Here is a 14,031-nt window from a genome sequence, read left to right as displayed (position 1 = left end):
GCTTTTTTGGAGTTTAGATATATTGTATAAGTTGAGTTAAAATTTACCATAAAATATGTTTATCATGTTAAGTTTGATGAAGCATGCGCAAGGTGCATTCAATTTTGATCTGTTGCACAATAATCATAAAGTTTTTTTCTACCATGTTAATTTGATATGTAACTGTTCCTTGAAAATAAGAGCAAAGCTAATTATCCTTTTTTTCAGAACTTGAGCTAAATGCCCAGACTGCTGATTGTCAAGCAAGCACTGATACGGTATGTGTTTTCATTTCGCAAAGCCTTTCATTTTTCTCCATTACATTTGAACTTTTTGTTTGCATTACATTACACTCATTCATTTCCGTACAGGAAGACTCCTCTGTTGATGAGTAGACATTTCTGGATATCCCAAGGTACTTATTGCTTATACCATTCTAATAACTAGGGAGTGTGCTGTCTAAGCCATCTTTATTTTCCATGCCCGGATCGTTTACCAGTGCTCTCTTAGTAACCTTATACTCACATGTGCCATAATAAGATCGTGTTCAACAATTGGAGGTACTCATGCCTTTGATGCTTGAATCTTCAATGAACTGTATTCCCTCGTATAACTAAAACTGTATTTTTTTTTCATTTCACACACTGGCTAACATTTGGTTAATGGCAATTTTCTACTAGTTGACTATGCAACAATACTTACTTCTACATAGATAAAAAAAAAAGAGAGTAAATTGCACGGGTTGTCCAACAACTTGTGAGGTGGGTGTGGATCTGTCCAACAACTTGACAATGGTGCAAGCTCGCACATGACCTTGCTTAAGTTTATCCTTTAGGCTCAGCCTGCACTTGGTGTAGTACTAGCTTTGAGGTGCTCTGTAATTCTCTGAACATAGGAATCCTAATAATCCATAAGAGAAAATTAAGATCAGTTTTATGTAGGTGCCGCGCATGGACAAGATTTGACGCTGCACGTAATACAGAGCAGTGCTATGTAGGTCCTTCTTAGTGCTTACAAAACGGTCTGCATGCTTACACTGCATAATGAAATGATGAAAACCATAATTTTGATAGTTGAGACACAAAATAGAAAACAACTCCACAAAATAAATAATTTGTGTCGTAATCTTTGAAGAAAAAGAAAGAACAGTGCTGTTGAAACAATACAGGAGAGTATTCAGTTCTTTGTCTTCTTGGTGCCGCTGTCCTTTGCGCTGCTTTTCTTTTCCTGGCTGTTGCTCACCCCTCTATTGTTTCTGTGGTGAGTGGATGCTGCGGCACTTCCATCGTTATGTGAAAGAAAGGCTCTGGCAATGGTCTTGCATGAGCCCTAGGACTATGAACTTGGTTGATGTGCCCTAGGAACCTGTTGGATGTGGCCTGCCCAATAGTTTAAAGCCAATGCTGCTGGATTTCATTTAAGGATAATAAGTAATAACTTAATAAATTCAAACCTCGTCATGAGATGAAAGAGTGGCTCTGCTCAGAATAATTGATTGGGCTGACTTCGACATTAGGCATGACCTACAATTTTACATCCTTTCTTGTTGTGACCAGGGTCTCTGCAATACAAACAATGAATCTCCACACCATGCTTGGATAGCTTTGTATCTCCCTGAAACTTTTGTGGCTGCTGTCTCCTAGATTTCTTAGACCTACTAACCTTCTCATATGCTGGTGATTTGACCTCAACACCATCTAACCATCTTCTCCCAGTGGTTAGACCTACTAACAATCTTCTCCCAGTGGGTCTTGTCTCGTTGGCATTGTGTTGTACCATCAGAACTGAAGTTGGATAATTGTTGTAGTTCTACATCAATATGTACTCATGTCATGGCACACTTATCAGTGTAAAAGATACTGGCTGCTACTAATAAGTGTCCATCTATAGGACGTTAGCATGGTAATTGTGGGGTATCATATTACTTCTCTGTACGCCTTGCCCAACACTGTTTTTGATAAGACCAGTTGTGTGCTGATTGCCAATAATCCTCCATGTTCTTCAAATAACACCGACTTATAATTGATTTTAGAAGAAATATGTTATGCTGATTGTGGAAGTGCTTCAACATTGTTGTGGGTATAGTACTTGAATATATTAAGTATTTCTATTTGGTGCTTATCAGGATGCTAGTTCTGATATTTAAACTATTTCATCAGCATGCTTTTTTTTAGGAAAGTTTTTCAATGACATCGCCCAGTTTTCAGGCTTGATTATACCTTATGTTCATTTTTCTGTTTGCAGCCTAGCTTGTAGGGGAAATTGAAGGTGGGAGTTTTGGCCAGGTTGTCACCAGTCTAAAGAAGCGGCTGTGCATCTTTTGCAGACATATTTCCATGTTTGCAGACATCTTTTACTAGCGTCTAGCTAGTATCTCCATGCGGATCCATGACGCTGCTGTGAGAACTGAAGAGAATATTAACATTATCATTATCAGTTATGCGTATGCACGGTGTGGGTTATCTGACTCGTTATTTGCATAATAATTGCATTATATATATCTGTGTACTATATGGTTTGGTTCGCTGTTCTTTCCATCAACTTGTCTTGGCACGGCAGTTGTCTCTGTTTTAAATCTTGGACGATTTTGAGGCTCTGTTTCAAATCTTGGAAGATTTCGAGTCACTTTGAATCGGCAGTTGTGAATTGTCTTGGCAATATGAATGCGCCATTGGTAGCGGGAGACCGCAGCAGGGTCTCGTCACGCCAAGTATGATCACGTTCGGTCAAGATGAATATCATATTCAAGCCGTTTTGGTTTTGAATCGGAGATATTCTTGGCCGTTTTGACCGCGATACGAAACCGCTTTCCATCCAAGTCCGGTTCCGATTTTTTTTTTAACCCTCCAGGCCAGCCACGTCAGATCGCGCCGCGTAAACGCATATCGATCGTTCGAGTTGGAGCCTCGCGTTCTTCCACGAAGGCAAGGGCGGTGGTGCCAGCGCGAGATCGAAGGGATCCCCCCGCCCACGCTGACGCGACGCCGTTCGAGGGCCGAGCCGGATTCGCCGCCGCCGGGGCCGAGCCGGAGCCGAGGGAAGGGTCGAGATGGTGAGCGCGTTCTTCGTGTTCTGCGGGTGCGTGGACCAGGCGAGCGTGGCGGTGGTGGAGAAGTGGGGGCGCTTCGTCCGCCTCGCCGAGCCGGGCCTCCACTTCTTCAACCCCTTCGCCGGGGAGTGCGTCGCGGGGTCCCTCACCACCCGCGTCCAGTCCCTCGACGTCCGCGTCGAGACCAAGACCAAGGTTCGCCGGTTCCTCACCCCCCCCCCCCCCCCCCCCCCCATCTGTTTTCTGTTCTAGGCTACCTGTGTAGCTCCCTTCCCGCTTCCTGATCGCGCGCTGTGTTGCTAGATTGATTTCGTTCTACCTGTTCTAGTCCGATCGCTTGTGTTAGATTATTGAAATTGATCAAGCGCATGGGGTTCAGTCCTGGAATTCACCTGTGCTCGGTGAAGAATTTGCCCCAACTGTGTCCGGTTCCTATCAGTACTTGTGCTAGATTGGTGGTTTAATTTTTGGGATCATGTGAAATTGCATCATGCTGGGATCTGGGGCATGGTTTTGGAATTTTGCTTGCAGAACTCCAGGATATGATGGTTATGTTTGCACAAAGGGAATCGAAATTGCTTTACATGGTGTCTCTGTAGACTGTAGTAGTAGCCTGTTCCCCCTGTAGATTAGTGTCGGGCTGTGAGATATTGGAAGAATATTGTTAATCACATACGCCACCATGTGTTGGGCCAGCTGTGTAGCCTGTTTGACAGATGAAGTATTGTCTATGATGCTTGTTTCATGTTGAATCACCCGATGACGTCCTTCCGACCTTCCCCTTTGCAGGATAATGTCTTCGTCCAGCTGATTTGCACAATTCAGTATCGTGTTGTAAGGGAAAATGCTGATGATGCATTCTATGAGTTGCAGAATCCCCAACAGCAAATTCAGGCCTATGTCTTCGACGGTGAATTATTAATACTGAACATAGTTATTTGGTACTGTTTCTCTGAAGTATAAGCTGACACTTTTATTTTTCTGATAAATAGTTGTTCGGGCCATAGTTCCAAGAATGAATCTGGACGATCTTTTCGAGCAAAAGAATGATGTGGCAAAAGCTGTACTGGAGGAGCTTGAAAAGGTAATTTCAAGGCCAGATTTTACTTGTAGTCTGGGATGGGCTCAAAACATAGATTCTGGACGCATATTACTGCAGTGACTCATCTGGCCATTGTTTTTGTTTCACTTGTTTACATGTATTGCTGGCATTTGTGATGCATAGTTTCATGGATTCAATACATTCTGATGATACTCTGCATTTAATTAGCAATTGGTTGTCTGACCATTGACCACTGTAGCAGTATTTATGTGTATGCTCTCAGTTTGGCTTTGGTTCAGTACATCCTAAACATGCTATTTTGTTGCCTCTGGCCCATTTTATTTTCAGTATGGGTTTAATATGTCTATCAAAAGGAGGATAGTTCCATAATACCATTTCATGAAACTTTGTTGTGTGACAAGTACTGCAAGTACTGCAATGATTCTTAGATGAACCACATGCTTAATGATTCTCAACACTATGCTTGTTTCTGATAAAATCGGAACCTTATCTGGTTGATATTTACCCTATGTTTGATTGGATTTGTATTCTTTAGTTTCTCTCAAACATTGTTTCCTCTGCATCATTTAATGTTGAAATTAGTTTGAGGTCAATCCAATGTTCTTTGCATACCAATAAATTCATGCTATTGTTCAGGTGATGGCAGATTATGGTTACAGCATTGAGCACATCCTCATGGTTGATATCATCCCTGATGCTGCTGTGCGCAAAGCAATGAATGATATAAACGCAGGTATTGTGCTGTTTTTATACATGTAGAACTGCTTCTAGGTTATACAGCTTGGGAAATGCTTACTGAACACTGTTCGTGAAGTTAAAACATATTGTTTTTGCTATGCGTGTATGCTATCTTTCTTTAGACATGCTTCCTTTCAGTTTTCATCTAACGTCCAGCTTTAAGTAGCATTCTCTACCATTTGCATTTGTGCTCACTTAACTGATCTACTTCTATCACAGCCCAAAGGCTTCAGCTGGCAAGCGTCTACAAAGGAGAAGCAGAGAAGATTCTTCTGGTGAAGAAGGCCGAAGCAGAAGCAGAGGCGAAATATCTCTCTGGCGTTGGCATTGCCAAGCAACGGCAAGCTATAACCGACGGCCTCAGGGAGAACATCCTGAACTTCTCGCACTCGGTGTCGGGCACTAGCGCCAAGGAAGTCATGGACCTGATCATGGTCACACAGTACTTTGACACCATCAAGGAGCTCGGGGACGGCTCGAAGAACACCACAGTGTTCATCCCCCACGGCCCGGGCCACGTGAAGGACATCAGCGAGCAGATCCGGGACGGCATGATGCAAGCCTCAAGCAGCAACGTGTAAATCACTTTTTACATGTGTGCGTACGAACGCTTCAGTTCGGGATGAGTCTTGAGCTAATCTGTTTATAGTATCATTATTAGGTTGTTAGTGGTAAATAACGAGTGCTAGGACTTTCGGCTTGGCATCTGGAGTTGTATGTGGCCCTGAAACTAGTGTGGATGAATTTTTGTACGACATAATGTTCAGGCCGTACGTATGTTTGCATGTTCTTTCTAGCTAGTCATATAGTGTCTGCCCTTTTAGACAATGTATAAAGTGTGGTTGAACTGATTATACACGGGTGTGAATTTTTATCTGTGCAGACTGCAGAATGCAAGAGCATTAAGGTTGGAATGTGTTTGCATGGCTCAGGTCCAGTAATTTTGCATGCTTGTTGCTGGCAGAGGCACAGAAGAGACTTTTTAAGATTTGGTCGCTCTGGGGATGGTCTGCTCGTCTCACAGTCTGCAACACATTGCTGGCTGTGCTCATAGTACCAGGGCTGGAACCACGGATTAAGCAAAACGACGCTGAATCTGCATGACCTGCATAAGGTTTGAACATCTGACACGACAGGAGCCGTTTGTGATGCAGAGCGTCGCGCGCCACTACGTGCATGCAACACCCATGGCGTCGCCTCCAGCCTCTGTGCATCGTCGCCTTCCTCTACTCCCCAGCGGGGATCGCGGCGGGCCCCACGCGTCGCCTGCCCCCTCCGTTCCTCCTCCCCACCCCGCATGCACCCACCCACCACTGCGCTCGTCGCCATTTCCGGCCGGCTAAATCAGGATATAGGCTAGTGCGGGAGCGACAAGAGGCGGAGGAAGAGGAGGAGGTGCTGGTGGTGGTGTATGATCGTCGATCGGAGCGATTCGGAGTCGGCGGCGGCGGTGGCGAGATGTCGATGGACTTCGGCGCCCCGGCGGATGACCCCAAGGTCTTCCGCAACATCTGCCGCGACCGTACGTCCACACACAAGCGCTCTTCGATCTGAATCGCTTCTTCTCCTCTATCTCGCGAACGCGTGATCCTTCAATCAATGGCTCACGACCTCTCTCTGCCTTGTGTCCTGCAGGGATACTGAAGGACTTGCTGAAGCCGGACAAGGATAAGGAGACCAAAAGCTCATGGAAGGTACTTTTCATGCGTGCGCACGGGTGCTTGTTTGGTTTATGCATACTCTGCTGCTTGCTGCCAATCTGTTCGGGCAGTGTATACCGTTTTGAAGAAGAAAAAAGTTCACATTCCTGATTCCCCGTTGCACAATGCACGATTTGGTCGAGAAGCCAATCCTTACATCACATTACTGTTCCTTTTTTAACGCAACAAGCATGATGGCTGTTCCTCCCCCAAATCATGTGATGGTCCTGACACATGTTGCTATGGAAGGACCATCATCAGTTTGAGCACTACTAGTTTTGTCACGTTTGCAGGTTCTTATAATGGATAAATTTACAGTGAAGATCATGGGTTATGCTTGCAAGATGGCGGAAATTACAGATGCAGGGATTTCGTGTAAGTTTCCAGACCTGGATACATGATCATATAGAATATAGTAAATGGGTGGTGATTACCATCTTCTTCTGACTGCATTTCCTCGGAAGACACCTCTTTGTAGCCAATAACTCTTGGGCAAAGCTGATTGGTAGAAGTAAGATATCTATAATCTTATCGTTTTATCCCGCAGTGGTCGAAGATCTGTTCAAGAGAAGGGAGCCGATGCCTTCCATGGATGCTATCTACTTTCTGCAGCCACTAAAAGAAAAGTAATTTTCAGTAGGCGCTGATGTGCTCCATGGCACCAGCTATTTCACCATGTAGCACACTGCATACGTTATTCGTCTTAAGTTCCCTTCTCTCATGCATATTTTCTGCAATCTGCAGTGTCATAATGCTTCTTTCCGATATGTCTGGGAGATGTCCATTGTACAGGAAGTACGTTGAACTGCCTTTCAGTTTGTAGCTAGAATTCCATTTCCAGAAGCACGTTGATGATTTCACTTCAAACACTAGGGCATACATCTTCTTTAGCTCACCGATTCCTAAAGAGCTGGTAACTTATATAAAGAATGACAGCAGTGTAATACCACGCATTGGTGCACTACGGGAGGTAAGTTATTTCGCAAATATATCGTTCATTGCTTTGAGGTATATGGCACAAGTTCTTCTAATAAATTCTAATGCTGTGATTCCATTGATTGCAGATGAATTTGGAATTCTTTACTATTGACATGCAGGTATTCAGCTTTCAATCTACATCATTTCAATGAATTCTAAAAAAATAATTAATTAATAACATGCATGGGGCTGTGAGCCTTTATAGGTTATAGGAAGCAAGCCAAGGCTGACACCAAACTATTGCTGTCGTTGGTTTTGTTGGTTTGCAACTTCTGCACTGCACTATGAAAGAACTTTAAATGGTTTTAAAGTTTCCTAGCGTAGTGGAAATATTCACGATTTTCTTGAAAGTGAAAAGCATAGGAAATCAATTACAGTAAACATGCTGGATGCACTTATATTTGCATGCCATTATCTCCTGCTCATTGTCTACGATATGATGATCACTCTACTACTAACTTTATGGGTCATATATGCAGGGCTTCGTAACCGACCATGATACGGCGCTGAATGATTTATATGGCCGAAGTGAAAATAACTCCAAAGTGTTCAACGATACTATAAGCACGATGGCAACTCGCATTGCGACCACATTTGCTTCATTGAAAGTATGTTAGTGAACTCCATTTGCTATAATCTATTCATGCCCACTGCTAATTAGCAGAAAATTCCTCTCTCTTTTTTTAATTTCTACACAGCTAGCTGAGGTACTATATCTACTTCCATAAGGCAAGCAGTGTAAAATTATTAGAAATGGCACTAAGTTTCAGCATGTGTTGTTCATAGTTAGCAGTCATACTTATTGTTTGAATCTTTACTGACAAACATGTTAGATAGTGGGATGGTACCATTTTGGTATATGCTTATTTACCTAAATATTGTTTGCACCAGCATGTTTTTCCTTGATTTGCACTACAATTTACGTGGATGCACCTCTCGTGTTGGACAACTACAAGCCAGAAGTTCCAAACCAGAACCTCCTCACTTGAACTAAACTTGCAGGTGGTTTGAATTCAAATGCAGATAGTATGACATCAGCATACTCTACATGGAACTGATATGGTAGAACTAGTGATAGCCCAAAGAACCTATTCGTTGCCCTCCCTTGGAGGCTTTGACTACTTTTAGGATTCTTTTTGCTTGATTACAATGGATGGTGTGGCTATGCTTATATAGTCAGCTATGTAACAAGCCCAATCTAATCTAAATAACCTTATCTCTCTAACAACCTTATCTCTAATGATCTGTTAACAAACAAATTTTATTCCCCTCGTGGTACTGTTCACGAGCTACAGTACTCGTGGGCCTAGGCCTATAGCCAGCCCACTTGCCATAACAGGACCTTGATTAAAACAGTGATATAGATATATTTATTGCAAATGTTTTAAGTGGAAATACATGATTTTGGCAATCTCTTCAAGCCTCATCTTGCAGGCTATACAAACCATCTTAAAATATACTACCTCTGTTTCAAAATGTAAAATGTTAGTTTTGTCCTAAGTCAAAGCTCTCTAACTTCGACCAAGTTTATAGAAAAATATATTAACATCTACAATACCAAATAAATGCACTATCAAGACATATTTTATGGTGGATCTAATGAAACTAAATTGATGCCATAGATGTTGGTACATTTTTTTATAAACTTGATCAAAATTAAAGAAGTTTGACTTAGGGTAATAAAGCTTCTTACATTTTGGAATGGAGGGACTAGGCTACAATGCTAACTTTAGATTTCCTGCAGTTATGAGTATCTCCTTATTTAGAGTGTTTATCTCTATTATCCTATTCTATGAATAAACAGCCGTATTATTCCATTTTCTTATTGAACATGAAAGCTGATTTAAGTACTTTACAGGAATTTCCATGTGTGCGGTATCGGGCCCCAAAAGGAGATGCTTCTACAACAACTAAATTTGACATGGTTCCAAAGTGGCTTGCTACTGCTGTTTGGGATATTGTGTCAAAATATAAATCATCAATTCCTGAATTTCCCCAGAAGGAGACATGTGAACTGCTCATTGTTGACAGGCCTATAGATCAGGTGCTAAAGCATAACCTTAATGCTAAAATGAATTTAAGCGTTTATTCATCTTAAAAGTATAGCAAAGATCGTTAATATAATCATGACAGCTTACAACAATTTCATATGACTGCAAAGATAGCACCTGTTATTCATGAATGGACCTATGATGCAATGTGCCACGATCTACTCGAAATGGATGGTACCAAATACACATACGAGGTAATTGTAATATCATATTGTTAACGAGCTACAAATTCTCTTTAGTTTCCTTATTCTCAGTGTTATTATCTGTTGGAAGGTATCAAAGGCGGGTTCGGAACCTGAACAAAAGGAGGCTGTATTGGAGGATCATGATCCTCTTTGGCTTGAGCTTCGCCATACTCACATAGCTGACGTGAGTTATATGTGTTACATTAGTGCATTTTGATCACCTAAATATATTTTGGCCTATTATTCCTAACACTAGCTAAAATGGCAGGCTAGTGAGAGATTGTATGAAAAGATGAATAATTTTGTTTCCAAGAATAAAGCAGCGCAACTACATTCAAGGTGCATAACCTTTCTCAATGTTGAATGTAATTGCGAATGTTTTTATTTTGGCAAGATGTATCATAGTACAATATTTCATAAGAATGCCTCATATTATTTATTACTAGTGCTATCTATGGTTTAGTATAATGATGGTTTTTGAAAGTATAATGTTATTTGTGATTCTGGGCTTCTGATGTTAGTCATATTCTATCTCACCTTTCGGGTACCCCTTGTGTTGGATATTTATCTGGGGCACAATAATTCAAATGTCAAATATGACCATATGCATCTCATTAGCATACATCATTCTTTTGAACAACTAATTTTAGATCCAATGCTGCAAAGACAAGTGATACTAAAACACTTGAGTTTAAGTTAAATTGTAGCCTTAGTTTGTATTTGGTAAAAAAAAAGGTTTATCACTGATTCACTAGGTGTTGGCATGGCATTTGCTAGTGATGCCAGACCACAAAATACATTATATTTCCAAATCCTTTCATAAGAAATGATTGTGGTGTTTCCATTTCAACTAGAGATGGTGGTGAAATCTCAACAAGGGATCTGCAGAAAATTGTTCAAGCTTTGCCTCAATATAGTGATCAAGTTGAGAAACTGACTCTACATATAGAGGTAGCTGGTTGCTCTAACAAAATATCTACCCTATATGATTTATGTTCTGATGTTTAATCTTTATCTTTACTAGTCATAACTTAACATTTCCTATATTTATAAATTTACGGGAATCAGGAAGTTGACTTTCATACAAATGCAAGAAGAAAAAATTATTATCATTAAAACTATTGTATTTATGGTACATAATCATAAAGGGGCACCAAAGGATGGTTCACATATTATATTATACAACATCTTTTGGTATATTTTTTGGAACATGCAGGAGAGTTGCGTGCCATTTCATTTATTATAGAAGAAATAAGTTTGTTAGGTTACAGCCCCAACTGCTTACTTTGAACAACATCCTTTGGTATACTTACCTCTAATTTCAAATGATGAGTACTAAAACTATCAATGTTCTCCTGTTCAGATTGCTGGAAAAATTAACAGGTTTATCAGGGAATATGGGCTGCGTGACATCGGGCAGTTAGAGCAGGACCTGGTTTTTGGAGATGCAGGAGCAAAGGAGGTGATCAGCATCCTTAGGTCAAAGCAGGTTTGTTTCTGAAAGAGAAACGAATAACAGGATTTCTGCTAAGTCCCTTTTAGTTTGATTTTATTCTTTGCTTGACATGCTTGTTCTTCTATCAAGGATATGAGTCCAGAAAACAAACTGAGGTTGCTGATTATATATGCAATCATATATCCAGAAAAGTTTGAAGGTGACAAAGGCGAAAAGTTGATGCAGGTATTGCACAACAATTTTTCCACTGGTTATGAACTATTGATTGTATAACAATGCAGGCCTTATTCAAGATGCAAAGATGTACAATCACATAGGAAGTAAACCTCTGCTTGCACTAATTATGAGCATCAGAATATAGGGCTTATTAGTAGGGACTAGATATTTAGAATGTAACATATATGTCATACCTTATTCTAGTTGCAGACTCCTGCATAATTCCTATATGCTTCTCTCGGATTAGTATATGTCAATACAAAAGCAACTTGTTCTTAGAATTATCATGTGATTATTTGCACTCTGGATGGTAGACTAAGCTCATATCAGCTCTTGATTATTTATAGGAAATAATAAAATTGTAATGCACATTGCTTCCATATAAATTAAACATGTTAACAACTCTCCTGCATGGAAATAACTAAAGGTACCATATCATGATCCTTCTTTTTTGTGAGGTAGAAAATGCACATGCGACTATTTTGACTATCTGATTGATGCGGTTAGTAAATCTGGGACATAGATCCAACTTAGTAATAGTCTTAAAATAAGTTTAATCTGAAGGAGGTTAAAGCTAGTAAGGTGTAGCTTTTACATCTTCTAATTAGGTACTTCCATCCGAGTTCATCTAAAATATTTTCCCCTTGTAAGACATCTTATAGTGCTACCTGCAAAAAAAAATCCATTAACCCAGATTGGGATAAGCCTAGGCCCTAGGCCATAATAGGGCCTTATATATATAGACTGTTAACTTCAACTTGCAATACAGAAGATTCCTCACAAGCTAAGGATTATTCTGTCATTAGATATTTGTGAACAAATTTGTAAAATAGCATCTACATTTTCTGTTGACAAATTTCATGTTATGTTAATGGTTCTATAGCTATATGATAGTGAGCTAATTTACTGATATGCAGCTAGCAAAGCTTCCACATGATGATATGGATGTAATTAAGTGTTTAAGATACTTGGAAGGCTCAGATTTTAAAAAGTCATCAAGGACTGGTACTTTCTCTCTAAAATTCGATGCGCAAAAGGTGATCTCATGATTTCTTTCTTTTCCATGTACAGAGATGACATTCATGACTTTGTAGAAAAATACTTTCTACAGCCTTCCACTGTATTAACATGTTTCTAATTTTTATACCAGAAGAAAAATGCTGCCAGGACAGAAAAACAGGATGGGGAGGAAACATGGGCATTATCACGATTTTTCCCACTTATTGAGGCATGTGACTACTGACCTTCCCTTGTCTTCAACAAAAACCTCATGTCAGAATTATATGACCTTCCCTTGTCTTCAATAAAATTATTATTTAAAATGTATGATTAAGTATACTGTCTTTATTCTTTAGAATTTTTCTTAAGTGCGTGTGTACTTTCCTATATTCAATTTATTTCTTCTGAATTTTCGTTGCATGTTGAATTATCAGTTGTAATGATTGGAGTTCCATGCTTTGTTTATAGGAGCTAATTGAGAAACTGAGCAAAGGTGAATTACCTCTGAAAGAATACCCATCTATGAGCGAGCCAAGTTCTGCTCCCCAAGGTACCACTCAAACTGCATCAACGGCAGCACCCGCACAAAACCCACAGCCAATGTCTATGAGATCAAGGCGGACACCAACATGGGCAAAGTCTAGGAACTCCGGCGATTCTCAATCAAGGTAGCGACTAAACATAATTTTATATTTGGACCTACTCGGCCTTATTATTTTTGAGTAACACACCTACTTCAAACGGTTTCAAGCTTTAGCTACTTTCTTATATCATGATAAATTGGATTGGCAGTGATTCCTCAGTCTTGAGGCACTCATCTGGTGACTTCAAAAGGCTAGGCAACCGGATTTTCGTCTTCATGATTGGTGGAGCCACTAGATCCGAAGTACGTCACGTCTTTTACCGCAAAACACTAATTTCCACTTCTCGTTGCGTCGTATAGATGTTTATCTTTTCATACTTCAATGGATCAGCTGCGCACAGTGCACAAGCTTACAACGAAATTGAAGCGTGAAATCGTTTTGGGCTCTTCTAGCATCGACGATCCTCCGCAGTTTATTTCGGTAAAATTCGATTTTCCTTAAGGTTTATCATTTTCTTTTTCATCAAATCTTTCCACTGGATTGCTGAAGTTCAGCCTGCTATGTTCATGCAACGACTCTGCCAAGTGCAGAAGCTGAAGTCGATAGGTAGCGCCAATAACAACTAGTTTGCATGCTGAGCGATGGAATGAACTCTCACCTTATAGTACTCGATGTAAGGTACATTCTCTTCTTCTTCTTGGTTCCCTTTCTTTCTGTTATATTACTCAGTTCGGAGTATGTTTGTTAATGGGTTTGCTTTGGCAGCTAACAGCAGACATAATTGGCCAATGGATAGTTCTGCATCTTATCAGGTTGATGTTGTCAATTGTCACCAATGACTGATGTCTGTCGAACTGATCACACGTTATTCTTCTTTATTTTTGAATTGAGGAAGTGAGCTGGCATGCATATCAGGATGTAAAATAAGAGACATGTGTACAACATTTTCTTCGTTTTTGGTGTTGTTATTGACGATGAGAATAATAGAAAAAAAATTGATCGATTTTGCAAAAAAATGTTTCACTGATGATGA

At 40.3% G+C, this 14,031-nt stretch overlaps 2 protein-coding genes across 2 annotated transcripts; both read left to right on the top strand.

The window, feature by feature from the left end:
• The first annotated feature begins 2,835 nt into the window (after positions 1-2,835).
• Positions 2,836-5,705, top strand: LOC117852454 (hypersensitive-induced response protein 4). Its single transcript, XM_034734562.2, has 5 exons — positions 2,836-3,223; positions 3,818-3,938; positions 4,021-4,112; positions 4,728-4,824; positions 5,049-5,705. Exons 1-5 carry the CDS (start codon positions 3,029-3,031, stop codon positions 5,408-5,410), a joined length of 867 nt encoding a protein of 288 aa, XP_034590453.1. The 5' UTR covers positions 2,836-3,028; the 3' UTR covers positions 5,411-5,705.
• A 132-nt stretch (positions 5,706-5,837) lies between these two features.
• Positions 5,838-14,031, top strand: LOC117852450 (probable protein transport Sec1b). The gene is made up of 22 exons (XM_034734555.2): positions 5,838-6,351; positions 6,465-6,523; positions 6,823-6,904; positions 7,077-7,155; positions 7,274-7,324; positions 7,403-7,499; positions 7,594-7,626; positions 7,987-8,115; positions 9,366-9,551; positions 9,669-9,752; positions 9,832-9,927; positions 10,012-10,082; positions 10,598-10,694; positions 11,107-11,232; positions 11,329-11,424; positions 12,333-12,452; positions 12,566-12,643; positions 12,883-13,082; positions 13,207-13,300; positions 13,389-13,478; positions 13,589-13,676; positions 13,764-14,031. Exons 1-21 carry the CDS (start codon positions 6,006-6,008, stop codon positions 13,622-13,624), a joined length of 2,250 nt encoding a protein of 749 aa, XP_034590446.2. The 5' UTR covers positions 5,838-6,005; the 3' UTR covers positions 13,625-13,676; positions 13,764-14,031.

The sequence above is a fragment of the Setaria viridis genome, chromosome 4, assembly GCF_005286985.2.
Source record: "Setaria viridis chromosome 4, Setaria_viridis_v4.0, whole genome shotgun sequence".
Lineage (NCBI taxonomy): Eukaryota > Viridiplantae > Streptophyta > Magnoliopsida > Poales > Poaceae > Setaria > Setaria viridis.
This window is presented reverse-complemented; position numbering and strand designations above follow the sequence as displayed.

What these genes read in the sequence shown, in the direction of transcription:
- LOC117852454 (XM_034734562.2), top strand. Translation starts at nt 3,029, where the DNA reads ATGGTGAGCGCGTTCTTCGTGTTCTGCGGGTGCGTGGACCAGGCGAGC. An exon ending in GCGTCGAGACCAAGACCAAG is followed by an intron (nt 3,224 to 3,817) that starts GTTCGCCGGTTC and finishes TCCCCTTTGCAG; the next exon opens with GATAATGTCTTCGTCCAGCT. An exon ending in AATGAATGATATAAACGCAG is followed by an intron (nt 4,825 to 5,048) that starts GTATTGTGCTGT and finishes CTTCTATCACAG; the next exon opens with CCCAAAGGCTTCAGCTGGCA.
- LOC117852450 (XM_034734555.2), top strand. Translation starts at nt 6,006, where the DNA reads ATGCAACACCCATGGCGTCGCCTCCAGCCTCTGTGCATCGTCGCCTTC. An exon ending in GCATTGGTGCACTACGGGAG is followed by an intron (nt 7,500 to 7,593) that starts GTAAGTTATTTC and finishes CATTGATTGCAG; the next exon opens with ATGAATTTGGAATTCTTTAC. An exon ending in GCAGCGCAACTACATTCAAG is followed by an intron (nt 10,083 to 10,597) that starts GTGCATAACCTT and finishes CATTTCAACTAG; the next exon opens with AGATGGTGGTGAAATCTCAA.